Raw genomic sequence first — 12,540 nt, forward strand, 5'->3', positions numbered from 1 at the left:
CATGTCAAATCTCTCTCAGACTTCTAAAAAGCATCAAAGTACAAAAGCAAGTACTAGTTAGGCTTGATGTTCAACGAAAAATTCACCATCTATACAAGAAGTCTCAGCACCCAGTCCCAAGCTGCAGTCTGCAGCTCTGTCACTTATATCTTGCCTCAATTCACTCTTCATCTTTGTAGCAATGCCAGGTCCACTTTCCTCCAGGTATCTTTCCCTATTAACAAGTGTTTCAGCAACACTCCACTCACTCCTGGTGCATGACATATTGCAAATACCATTCCAGTGGTTTAAAAACAAACCATGCTTTGCTTTCACCTGCTTTCTGTCATTTCTCCTCTTTGGATCTAAATCTAACCTAACCTTTCATACCTTTCTTGACCAGGACCCTACTTCTAATTCTTATACAGATATTTCATTACGCAAACAAGAAGCACAGTAGGAGCAACGCAGACTGTGTGGCACTTGCTGCAGTGCAATGTTTTTGCAGGCATGCACAGATGCTCCAGAACTTCCTAAAGCAAATACGATATTTAGTCACATTGACAATGACAACAGCAGGCCTGAAAACAGCTTCCTTCTAAACCAAGTCCCTCTAAGTGCAGGATTACACTTACTCTTGGGTTTGGTACCTGCAGACAAGCTTTCTGATGCTGACAGATCTCTTCAATTTGGGGTAAATATTTAACCTCTGAACAGGTACCTTGCATATAGTCAAAATCATTCATCAAGTCTCTGTGCCTACCTGGTACTCTTATTTATAAATTTATCACAGCTAAGTTATATTTTAGACTATATATTCCTTAATTCTAGATTTAGATTTATATTCTCTAGAAGATGGCTATATTCTTTAGTCTCTTCCTTCTTCTGCAATCTGTCTTCTTCCAGTTATTACTTTTCTCAAATGCCAATAAACCTTCTAAGTTTCACAAGTGTTTTTCAATCTCTCTTCCCCTTTTCCACCTAGAATTCTATCTTGTACATGGTCTGTAATTTTTCTCATTTAGATAAAGCTCGTGAAAATGTTATGTTCCAGTGCAGAAAACCATTTATGTAACTTTTTTGCTTCTAGCTACTATACCCTGTTGCCCCAATTTGCAGGTAAAAAGTTACTTGCTAATAAAAACGGGAGGTGTCACAGAGAATCGAATCAGCAAAATGGAGCCAAGATACTGGTAGGAGCTAGCCATGTCAGTCCCACTCCTTTTACGCTCAGTCATGCTCCTGATAAAACAGGCAGCTTTTGAAACATCCTAGCAGAAGGTTCAAGCTGACAAATTAATTGCGATTTCTGATCTGCCCTTTAACGCAACACCAAATACCAACTCAGTTCATCAGTAGCTCTTTCAAAAAAGCACTTTTCATCAGGCAATACCCATTTTCAGTCATTATCTGTGCTTTGTATTACCTCCAAGATTTCTTCTTTTGAGGTTCATAAGGGACATATGCCCATCGTCATTTTGATGAACCTGTGCCACCTTTCAGAGACTGAGTCACAACAGCCTCATGTGACTGGGAAACCATTTAATCAGGGAAGCAAAAAAACTCAGTTGATTTTTAAAGAATCCCAAACATTTAGTCAAAGTATAAAGCATTCAGGCAAGAATCTAAGTATATTTGGGTTTTTAGGTGTTCGCGGGGGGGGGAGAGAAGGGGATGGGGGGAGAATTGGGTGTGGGGGTGAGGTGGGATGTGACAATTTAACAGACGAGTGAGATTACCCAGTAGGTCTTTCCTATCTCTAACCATCCACTATTCCACATCCTACATAAATAGCTACTTTTTAATTATAATTACCTACTAGGATTACCTAGAACTACCTCCCATATCATTCGACCCCCCCGGCTTTTTTCTCTTTTGCTATCTCCTATAAATAAGAGACAGCAAACTACAATGACAATTGCATAGCTGAAAAAAAAAATTGCAGAAGCAAACAGAAATGCTTAACAGAAACATTTCACCAGTGTCAAGGGGTTATATGTTGTTTAACAAACAAACTCTAGTTTGGGATTTCTAAAACAATCAAAGGACAGCAAAGTAATGTATTTCATTGTGTATTTTATATTGAATTAAAATGGGACAATGTCATGACTTCTTGCCTTTTCTGTTAGTATAAAAATGTCCAAAAACTTCTACAGTTTGTCTTTGACTAAAAGAATTACTTCTGATGCTTGTTTTTACCTTCAATATCGAGACATTTCCTGATTTTGCTATAAAGCTTGGATGCATGTTAACAGGCTGAGATGTTAAATCTAAAGTTACCTTATTGACTAAACACTGCAGGAAAATGACATTTAATAGGTGATTGAATATCCTGAATTTTAAATATAATCCAAAACTTTCCTTCCCTCTCCAATGCTCAGTGATATTACAGTTGCATTAGTTTTCTAACTATCAGATTAGATTAAGCTTGTATTCCCACAGTAAAACCCAACTAAAATTAGTATTAAGCATTCTTGAGAAAGAGAGTGGAGAGGAAGCTCAGAGCTACCGCTTACTACACTTGGAACTCAGTACAGATGTCATATTCATCTGAGTTACCTCTGCATAAAAACACACACACACAAAATTGTAGGAAAAAAAATTGCAAGACTCCAAATGCCTCCTTTGATAGATGAGGTTTTAGCAACAATACTCCAGCTAACGTCTAGGAAGGTGAAGGAAAATTAAACACTACAAAATTCTTTTTAAAGGGTCCGTGAGATGTCATTTTTCTACAAGCCACCTTACCTGCACTCGTTTGTTTTTCCATAAGATACTGTAAGCCTCAAGAGAAAAGGGCAGGGGCCAATGATTAGTAACTAAACTGATTATACTACATCATTATACTAAAACATGAGCTCATTCTAGATGCAGCATGGAACTGGTCAGCACACCAAGTAGCGTTCAAGACACAAAAGCATGCAGAGAGAACGCAGTCCATGATCTAAGTCCTGGAGACACTGATGCAGTCCAGTCATCTCACTTACCTATCTGCCTGCACTGCCAGCTACTAATGAAGTTAATCTGCTGAAACATATTTATGCATCTTAGGCAACTGTGAACATAATCCACCCCCAAGATCTGTGAAAACTCAGATTTGGGTTCCTACTGACTCCCACCTCAGAACCCAACATTTAGCTACAGCATTTTCTACTGCAAAAGGATAGATGTCTTCCTCTTTTCTTCTGTTTAACTCTGCATATTTCTGTGAGTCTCCAGCCACAGTCTTTCCAAACTATCCTGACCACAGACACAGGACAAAGGAATGGCAAACACATCTCTAAGTGTTTCGTTCAGCTCCTTTTGAATCAAACAGCATTAAGGGCAGACAAGAACTAAAAGTATATTAAGTTTATCAACCAACACAGAAAACTGAGAAGGGTCCCATTTTCTCAGGGTGTCTTTGATCAGTCTAAAAACCAACAATCTGCAGGCCTATAGTATTTCTTTAGGAGTATTTTCAAGGAGAACTAGCAGGGAATAACATATTTTATAATTCAGCTTGGCCCCACCCATCCTGCATTAGCAAGCAGTGTGCTGGGAACTATATTTAATTTTAGAAGAAACATGCCCAAAGATGTTGAAAATGTCCAGCCGTCTCCCTCAAAAAACTTTAGAAAGCATTGAACTCTATAGCTCTGTACCAAGTAACAAAGCTCAGAGATTCATCTTGAGTAAAACTGCTTAAAGACACGTTGAGTCAAGAGACTCCTCAAGTATGCTGCTACATCCATAACCAAGACCAACAGCTAGGACACACAACACTTGAGCCTTCAGAAACCAATCTACATTTTTTATGTTTCTTTAGTTTTTCACTGTCATAAAGGACTCAAATCTTGCCCAAGCCCTCCCACTCCCTTCCTTCAGAGGATGCTGTGATGGTGTCTTAGGTGGCACTCACCAGGACACTGAACACTGCAGTAAAACAAGGGTCTCTCCCTCCCAAGCCCGCCCTAGCTGCAGCCACAACACTGCAAAGCAACCACTACATGCACTGTACCCCAAAGCCATGCTGTGTCAAATGAGTGGAGGGAGATTTGCTGCACACAACAAAACTATCTCTCAGGTAGTGTTTACAAGAGAAGGGAGAAGGAAGTAAGACAGGAGAAGGGAGAGAGAGACCTTCAGGTTCTTAAAGAGCAATACCCTCTCTAATTGGTTCAGGGCTTTGGGCTGTTCCCCACTACTTAGCTCCAGTTTGTTGAGGAGACATGAAGAGATCTGTGAAAGATAGGCAAATCCATGGTTTAAACAGAGCAAAATAAACCCAAAGACAAGAATAACCTGGCAGAGTGCAAGGCTGCAGGGCAGACTCCTGGCATGCACAGCAAAGAGACACTGCAAGGTAACTGCACAGATCAAGACACAAGACAGAGCATCACTTAACCGAGCTGGGAGCAGCCATCACTTGAAAAGGGCAGCCCTCCTAAATTCAAATTCATCTTCACATTACAACTTCTCTACACAGACCATGACAAATTCTGATAACCTGCAGTACATTAGCTTTCCTTCAGCCAAGGTAATTGTCACAAATCTTGCCACTTTTCTCCCACAGCAAGGGAAACAATCATTAGGTTACTACACAAGAACCAAAGACAGGCTAGTTTCAGATTCCTGTAAGTAAGCATTCAGTCTCTCAAAACACTGCTGTACTGGCTCTGAAAATGTACATTTACTTTATGTTGCTGCTTTTCTCAACTCATTAAAAACAACAACAGAGTGGAAGTTATAATGCTATAAATAGCATATTCAGCGTAAGTTCAAAGGTGGTTATTTCTTTCTAGCATTCTTCGTCCCATCCTGCTGCTCTCAACAGTAAAATCCTGTATTTGTATTGACACTCTTTACATGGAGTAAAATGAATATATGTATATAAGCATATTTGGAGTCCCTCAAGTGGACCTCCTTCCACTTAATAAATTATGACATTAATAATCACATACAGTCACATTTATGGTATTTGCCATACTGAATCCAGCTGCTAAAAACCTCACTGCATAGAGGAAGATGGTGGTGAACCACCCTTCTACCTTCACCTTCCACCCTTAGAAAATTGTGTACCTAGGGAAAGGGACAAAAGGAACAGTCTGCCTTGATTTGGCTGCTAATAGACATGGCATTGCCCATTTCAACTAAATTTTTTTGCTACAGAATACTGCCACTTCTGGAAGCCATCAAAGCTTTTCTACAACAGCCCAATTTCACAATGCTTTCATGCTGTTTCACCAGCCCCAACAATTCCTTTCTACATAGGTAGAACCAGAAAAATATGTCCCAAGAAGTCAGTATCACACCTGCAGTTAATAAAGAAAGATGAGAAGGAAGCTGGAGAGAGAGCAGAAGATAACAAAAGAGCAGAAGATATCACCATCAGGTCCTACAGCTTGCTGGGGCTTTCTAGTCCACAGCAACTCATGGCTGTTCCCAGAAACCAGACTGACTCACTCATAAGACTCCCTACTGGACTATATGGGCTTAATCCCATGAAATTAATGAAGTTATGTCAATTTATGCGGTTAAACATGCTCTCTCAGTAAGCTAGGGACTTGCAGGAATGAAAAAACACAAATGTGAAAACAAACAATAGAGACGTGTGCAAGCCTGAGACAAGAGCAGAACAGCTAACACAGTGCTGAGTCTTACCTTCTTCATGTTTGTTCCCAAGTAGCTTTTAGGCTCTTCTTTAAACTGAGGTAATCTGAAAGACAAAGAATAAGCCAAAATAAATAAACTTTCTTGGCTTAACAAAAGGGGGGAAAACCAGACTGATCTTTCCAATCATGCTGCAGATACTAGAAAACCAAAATTAAGTTTTCTCCTCAAAAAGAGACACTTCATTTCTTTTTCCTTTCTTTGCCAAAGTCTGATGAGGGGGAAAAATTATAGATGAGAGGTGCTTTGCATGCCATTACTGCTAATGGCAGTTTTGTTATATTGATTATAATTGTTAAGTCATGTAAGTACAGGTTCTTTTCCTTTGGTGTATGTTTTCAGTGGTGAAATAATTAGATTGGCTCAAAACAGGCTTCTCTCACGTGGCTAAAACCAGCTGCTAAGCCAGAATGTCATCCATGCCATGACTGAGGGTGATGAGGCAGTGGAACAGGTTGTTCAGAGAAGTCATGGATGCCCCATATCTAGAGGTGTTCAAGGCCAGGTTGGATCCAGTGGGAGGTGTCCCTGCCCATGGCAGGGGGTTGGAACCGGATGATCTTTAAGGTCCCTTCTAACCCAAACCATTCTGTGATTCTGTGACTCTTGCAGTGTACATGTCAGTACTAGCAACAGTAACCCTTTACGCTAACTTTATAGAACTTCAGCAGTTATCCTCTGTTCTGCATCACATAAAAACAACATACAGTGGATCTAAAGTTTAAGCTGAATACTTTGAGTTAAGCAGTCCCTGTCTCAGAAGTACAGGAGGTAGTCAGCTCTCGCCTGTGCTACCAAACGACAAATGCACACAGCTCGGCAACTCCATACACCCCGGTCTCCCTTCTGTTCCTTTATTACACTTCCGTCTTTGCTTGCTGAAGGGATAGAAGCCTTGCAGTGTAGCTTTGGCTGTTTCTTTTTCTGGAAAGCAAGATGGCCAAACTATCCCTCCAGTTGCTGTCTTTGTCATGCTCCTACATCCCAGTGTCCACAGACACAGATGGTGGTGGTGTCCCCAAGTCTTATCAAGAAGGACAGAGAGAGGATATACAGCAAGTAACGAATAAGCCCTAAGTAAAATTCATATATGCATTTGGAGAAAAAGTAATGCAGTCTCTCCTTTATGGAGAGAATGATTCTGACTGCCCCACATTCATCCAGTGCGCTGCACAACACAAAGTGCACAGATTAGAAAAAAATGGAGAATCTACTGGAACCAAGAGTGACAACGCAGGGGAAAAAATATTATGAGAACTGTGTTTCACAAGCTGTCAGTTTTACTGCAATCCTTTTCTGCACATTTCCCTTCTACAATACGCAGAGGAAGTCAATGACTACTTCACTATCTGTAGAAACAGTTTAAGTTAAATAACTTACACAAGTTTAAAAGTAACCTTAATTACCTGAAAGGTGCTTAAAAGGGCAGAACATTTGTTGAAGACATATGATCTCAAGAGTTTAAAATTTTTTTTGATATGTGAGGTCAAAGGTCTTAGCTTGAAATCAACAAGTGACTATATTTCTTGGAGCACTTTCTTTTTCGGAGTGGTTTGCATTCTCTGTCCCCAAACTGGTTCCCTGTCCTAGTGCTCTTCATTACTTGGCTGTCCATCTCTCCTCAAAGAACACCTTAAACCAGGCAACCTTCCCTGCCTCTGTCTCCCTACAGTCTGACTGGGTCAGCCCAAGAGAAAAGTGCCAAATCCTTCATCCCCTTCCATCTCTAAATAATGACCATTTTGGATGGTTTTTCTGAGGGCACTTAAGAAGAAGTGTGGAATCTTTCTGTCCTTAGAGGGCCATCTCAGCAATGCTGAGGCAAACACAAGCAGGTTTACCTTGTGAAGAGCAGCTGCACCATGTCGACCAGAGTGTGCTCTGCAGATTTTCTCAATAACTCTGCGAAGACAAAAACAAATAACACAGGTGTCATTACTCACTGTGATATTATCAAGAGGCTTCTTCAAGCAGACTCCCCTCTGAGCCTTGTTTACAGAGATTACGGCAAATTTATTAAAACCACTTCCAACACCACATCACTGCAAATGGGCACATAATCACAAGGTGGCGCCCCGAAGCTGGGGAAAAAGAGCAGTCAAAAGTTGTACTCGAGAACTCCTAACAAATTTTCCATGAAGTTGTATAAAGACACAACAACATAAACCTCAGCAGCTTTCCATGGCTGCATGTTCTACAACAGAACCAGTTAATGCTGAGCAAACCCGAACATTTTTTAACTGCAGAAGTACAAACAAACCCACCACTGAGTCTCATTTCAAAGCATATGCGGAAACAGGACTGCATGATCTCACACACAGATTCATTGGTGAGGTGGGCTCCCACTGCAGTGAGCAGCAAGGTCCTCAAAACCTGCAAAGAAGAGAGCACATATGTCCCATAGTACAATACCACTTGCATGCATTTCAAAGAAAAGGTTGGCTTCCTCAAGAAAGACTGCTATGAGCAGAAATCCTAATGGTTTTCCAGGAGTCATTTCATACTGGATGCTGTGATCAACAAACAGGCAGACTAGGAGGCAAGAATGATCTCTTGACCCATTTCTAAAAACGGCCTGATATGTTTCGTGCTACCCAATGTCAAAATTCACTAACTAGCTCTCCACTCAGAAATACAAAGACCAAAGAGGTGTATAGCTCATCGGTTTGTCTTTACAAAGAGCTACTCAATAAATCTGAGAACTTCATATGCTTCATTTACCCCTCCCTAACAGAGACCATGCACAAGGTAGGATTATTAACTCCACCACATTATCAAGCCCTTAATTTAATAATAATTTCATTTAAGCTTTTAATTATTTTCATTCGGAAAAGCTTTTACCACAGGTATAGGAGCCATCTGTTTAAAAATAAAGCCTGTCACTAAGCTCCTACAGAGTCAAAACACTGTTCTCTCTTCTTCATCTCCATGTAACTAGATATGTTCCACAACAGGCAGCTGCCATTATGGTAATTACCATTTTGCTCCACTTACCTGTAGGATTTTCATCAAGACAACCTCATCACTCGCATGATCTGTGCCCACAAATCGGGCATGAGTGACAGCATCTGCCATGTTCTCCATCCCCTCCGCAGTGCCCTCATGGCTGGGATCTGAGTAACAGAATAAAAATACATAACAGGGAAAGGCCACCTACAGCCTGCCACATCTGTGGGGAGACACCCATGCAGAGATACTTTGCCTGCATTAATTTGTATGACTCCACAAGAGCAAAACTCACCTCCCAGAAACATAAAGAGTTTAAACTGGGAGCTTTCAGAAAAACATTATCAAGAGTCTATCTACATTTGCAAAAAGATGTAATCTAACAGAAGAATTACAATTCAGTTGTTACTGGCTCCATATTTTTTTAGGTGTTAATTTATAAAACTACATCCTGTTCCCTACAATATAGCACAGTTGGTTGTTAAATGCATTCAGTTCCTCCTTGAGAAAGAAAACAGCACTTAAACACAGGGAACCTCAAATTTACTCCCACGAGGAGTAAATGCCTAACAGGTTCCACTACATTGAAAAGGAAAAATCGTCTCTCGCCCTCTCAAGGAATAGGAGCTGCGGAAGAAATTGACCGGTATCTTTCCCCAGAGACAACAACAGACAGATCACAGCTTAGATATTAGGAGTTGCAGGCCTCCTGCTTCAATCATTCATCAAGGCTCCTTCTCTCTGATTCGGTCTTCTGTAGCTACAAACAATGGTGCAGTTCAGGGAATGTTTAGGACAAGATTGTTAGAGATTGTTGCTAGTAACCGTATCTTGTGCCACATTACAGTGGCTTCAGAAAAGCTGCCCCCGGCTTTGATTTCATTCTCACTTAAACAATACAGCACTGAGCAAGAATCCTGTTACCTTCCTACCTAAACAGTCATTAGGAAAGAAAGGAGTGAACCTAAACACTAGTTAATACCTCATTAATTGGCAATGGGGCCTCATGAACTTCAGGAAGAATGAAGCTGACAGAGTAAGACCTGGTTTGCTTTGCAGACACCCTCTGACTCCATCTGTGTTCACACCTAGGAGGGGCTAAGCCCTAGGCATTAAAGAAAGCTACCCTTACTGTGGTCCGAAGACAGCAGTTTCCACCACACTGTGGGGATTCCGAGGGGCAGCACTTCCCCTTCGCCATCTCTTACACATCCCTATTAAGGGAAAAGCTTGTCTACTTTTGATGTAGTTGTCTCACATACACAAGCAAAACCTCACATACCTGAGCATGAGTTCCTCTCCTGGTTTGCTAGTGAAACCTCACTGAGCTATCAAGGAGTCTGTTCTAAGACCAAGCAGTTACTTTTCACCTGCTTCAGCAGCAGCACTCAACAGGATACCAACTTCTGATACTGTGAAGCATTAGACGAGAGGCCTGGCTGTCAAAAGCAGTTCTCTCTGTACCCACAGTACAGGCTTATAATCCATTGAGAACTACCACTCTTCTACCAAAGGCAATAAAACCAGCCATATGTTTGCACTCTCATTCACCAATGGAAATAACAGCTTAAACCACCAATGCTGATGTAGGATCATTCTAAATGGCCCCAATTCAATCAGATGAAGACCGGGTGGTGTTACAATGCCAGCACCTGTAATAGCATCACTGTTAACTACAGTGGGGAGCAGTGAAGTGGGCATCAAAAGGAAAACCCCACTCGCAGCAGAAAAAGGCTTCCAGAGGCAGAACACCAAGATTCACTTCACTGTCACCCCTTCCAGTAGATGTGAGTTCCTATAGACTTAGTCATAGTTATGGATAAACTGTGTGAAAGGGAAATTCAAGCAAGCTGTGTACATGCCTCTTTAACAGACCTATGACTACTGCTTCGCTGTTCTAGCCCCTACCTTCAACACTAATAAACACACCTCTCTCCCAACACACATCACGCGCCTGACTACTTCAGTCCTGGCTTCCTGGAACAGCTCTACAAATTCAGGTCAATTTATAAAGCCTCTTGAGTTCAATTAAAAGCACAGATACTTCTGCTTTGCAGAAACAAGATACAGAAAAGATCAACCCGCCTTTTGTTTTCTCACAAGGGAACAAGTACAGAAAGATGTATCAATGCCTGCTCAGAATCACTAACAAAAATAAGTTTGTGTGAAGCAAAATATCTCTTTAAAAACTGTGACCTACAATGCAAAGATCTGGAGACCCCATTTAAACATACACATTTCACACGGGGTGTACCACAACAGGCAGGCAAAAGAACAAGCAGAAAGTGGAAAATTCAGGCTCTCAACTATCAGGGAAACCCAGGAAACCCAGACGACTGCTCAGTAACACCTTTAATGGAACTGAAATAAATCACCAAGGAGACAGAGAAGGTAGAAGGGAGAACAACCTTTAAACTCCCTAAACATCAAGTCCTCTCACTGGAAGCTAAGCAACAGCTTCCCACTTACAGATACGTAGTTTTCAGGAAGATCAAGGAAAGTTAACTTTAGAAATGGAGCCAGAAGCTGCTGTGGACTCACTGTAATAACAGATAATGCACATACCTTTTCTGAGGAAAATACAACAAATTTCCTGAAATTCAGCCACCAGTCTTCCTATAGCTAAGGTTTGAGCTATCAAAAAAAGCTGACAGCTAGCCAGCTAGTGCAAAACTGCTGAGTAAGGACATAACTAATCTGAAAGATAAAAATCAGTACGAGTTCAGTACCATCACAGTTTTCTTGTACTTTAAAAATGACTGTGTAATGTATTGACTATAACTCTTGAAACAGTAGTACTTATTTCAGAGCTGAGGATAACCTCTGTAAGGCTTACTGTTCCTACTAAAACACACGCATGGTGGATACCAAGTAATTTTATCTAATCAATTTGTGATTGCGCTATATCATGGAGCAGGTGATCTTGAGTGCTATCATGAAGCACATGCAAGAGAACCGGGTGATCAGGCCCAGTCAACATGGCTTCACAAAAGGCAGGTCTTGCCAGACTAACCTCATCGCCTTCTATGACAAAGTGACTCGGCTGCTGGATGAGGGAAAGGCTGTGGATGTGGTCTTCCTGGACTTCAGCAAAGCCTTTGACACAGTTTCTCACAGCGTTCTGCTTGAGAAACTGTCAGCCTCTGGCCTGGACAGGCGCACACTCTCCTGGGTGGAAAACTGGTTGGATGGCCGGGCCCAGAGAGTGGTGGTAAATGGTGAGAAATCCAGCTGGAGGCCAGTGACAAGTGGGGTTCCCCAGGGCTCAGTGCTGGGTCCAGCCCTGTTCAATGTCTTCATCAATGATCTGGATGAAGGCATCGAGTGCACCCTGAGCAAGTTTGCGGACGACACTAAGCTGGGTGGAAGTGTCGATCTGCTGGAGGGTCGGGAGGCTCTGCAAAGGGATCTGGACAGGCTGGACCGCTGGGCAGAGTCCAATGGCATGAGGTTTAACAAGGCCAAATGCCGGGTCCTGCACTTGGGGCACAACAACCCTATGCAGTGCTACAGACTAGGAGAAGTCTGTCTAGAAAGCTGCCTGGAGGAGAGGGACCTGGGTGTGTTGGTTGACAGCCGACTGAATATGAGCCAGCAGTGTGCCCAGGTGGCCAAGAAGGCCAATGGCATCTTGGCTTGTATCAGAAACGGTGTGACCAGCAGGTCCAGGGAGGTTATCCTCCCTCTGTACTCGGCACTGGTGAGACCGCTCCTCGAATACTGTGTTCATTTCTGGGCCCCTCACCACAAGAAGGACGTTGAGGCTCTGGAACGAGTCCAGAGAAGAGCAACAAAGCTGGTGAAGGGGCTGGAGAACAGGCCTTATGAGGAGCGGCTGAGAGAGCTGGGGTTGTTTAGCCTGGAGAAGAGGAGGCTGAGGGGAGACCTCGTTGCTCTCTACAACTACTTGAAAGGACATTGTAGAGAGGAGGGTGCTGGCCTCTTCTTCCAAGTGACAGGGGA

General features: G+C 42.1%; 1 protein-coding gene across 6 annotated transcripts in view; it reads right to left on the bottom strand.

The window, feature by feature from the left end:
• GBF1 (golgi brefeldin A resistant guanine nucleotide exchange factor 1) overlaps positions 1-12,540 on the bottom strand; it is a 109,108-nt gene that overhangs the window by 32,112 nt on the left and 64,456 nt on the right. For 2 of the 6 annotated variants that reach the window (XM_069864259.1, XM_069864262.1), the window contains 5 exons: positions 8,626-8,744; positions 7,896-8,004; positions 7,473-7,533; positions 5,623-5,677; positions 4,102-4,200 (listed from right to left, as the gene is read on the bottom strand). In XM_069864259.1, the coding sequence (XP_069720360.1) occupies positions 4,102-4,200; positions 5,623-5,677; positions 7,473-7,533; positions 7,896-8,004; positions 8,626-8,744 (443 nt within the window). Of the gene's footprint in view, positions 1-2,727; positions 2,764-4,101; positions 4,201-5,622; positions 5,678-7,472; positions 7,534-7,895; positions 8,005-8,625; positions 8,745-12,540 lie in introns of all 6 variants that reach the window. The other 4 variants (XM_069864261.1, XM_069864263.1, XM_069864258.1 and 1 more) reach the window with 3 other exon arrangements.

This window comes from Phaenicophaeus curvirostris, chromosome 9 (assembly GCF_032191515.1).
Source record: "Phaenicophaeus curvirostris isolate KB17595 chromosome 9, BPBGC_Pcur_1.0, whole genome shotgun sequence".
NCBI classification, from domain to species: domain Eukaryota; kingdom Metazoa; phylum Chordata; class Aves; order Cuculiformes; family Cuculidae; genus Phaenicophaeus; species Phaenicophaeus curvirostris.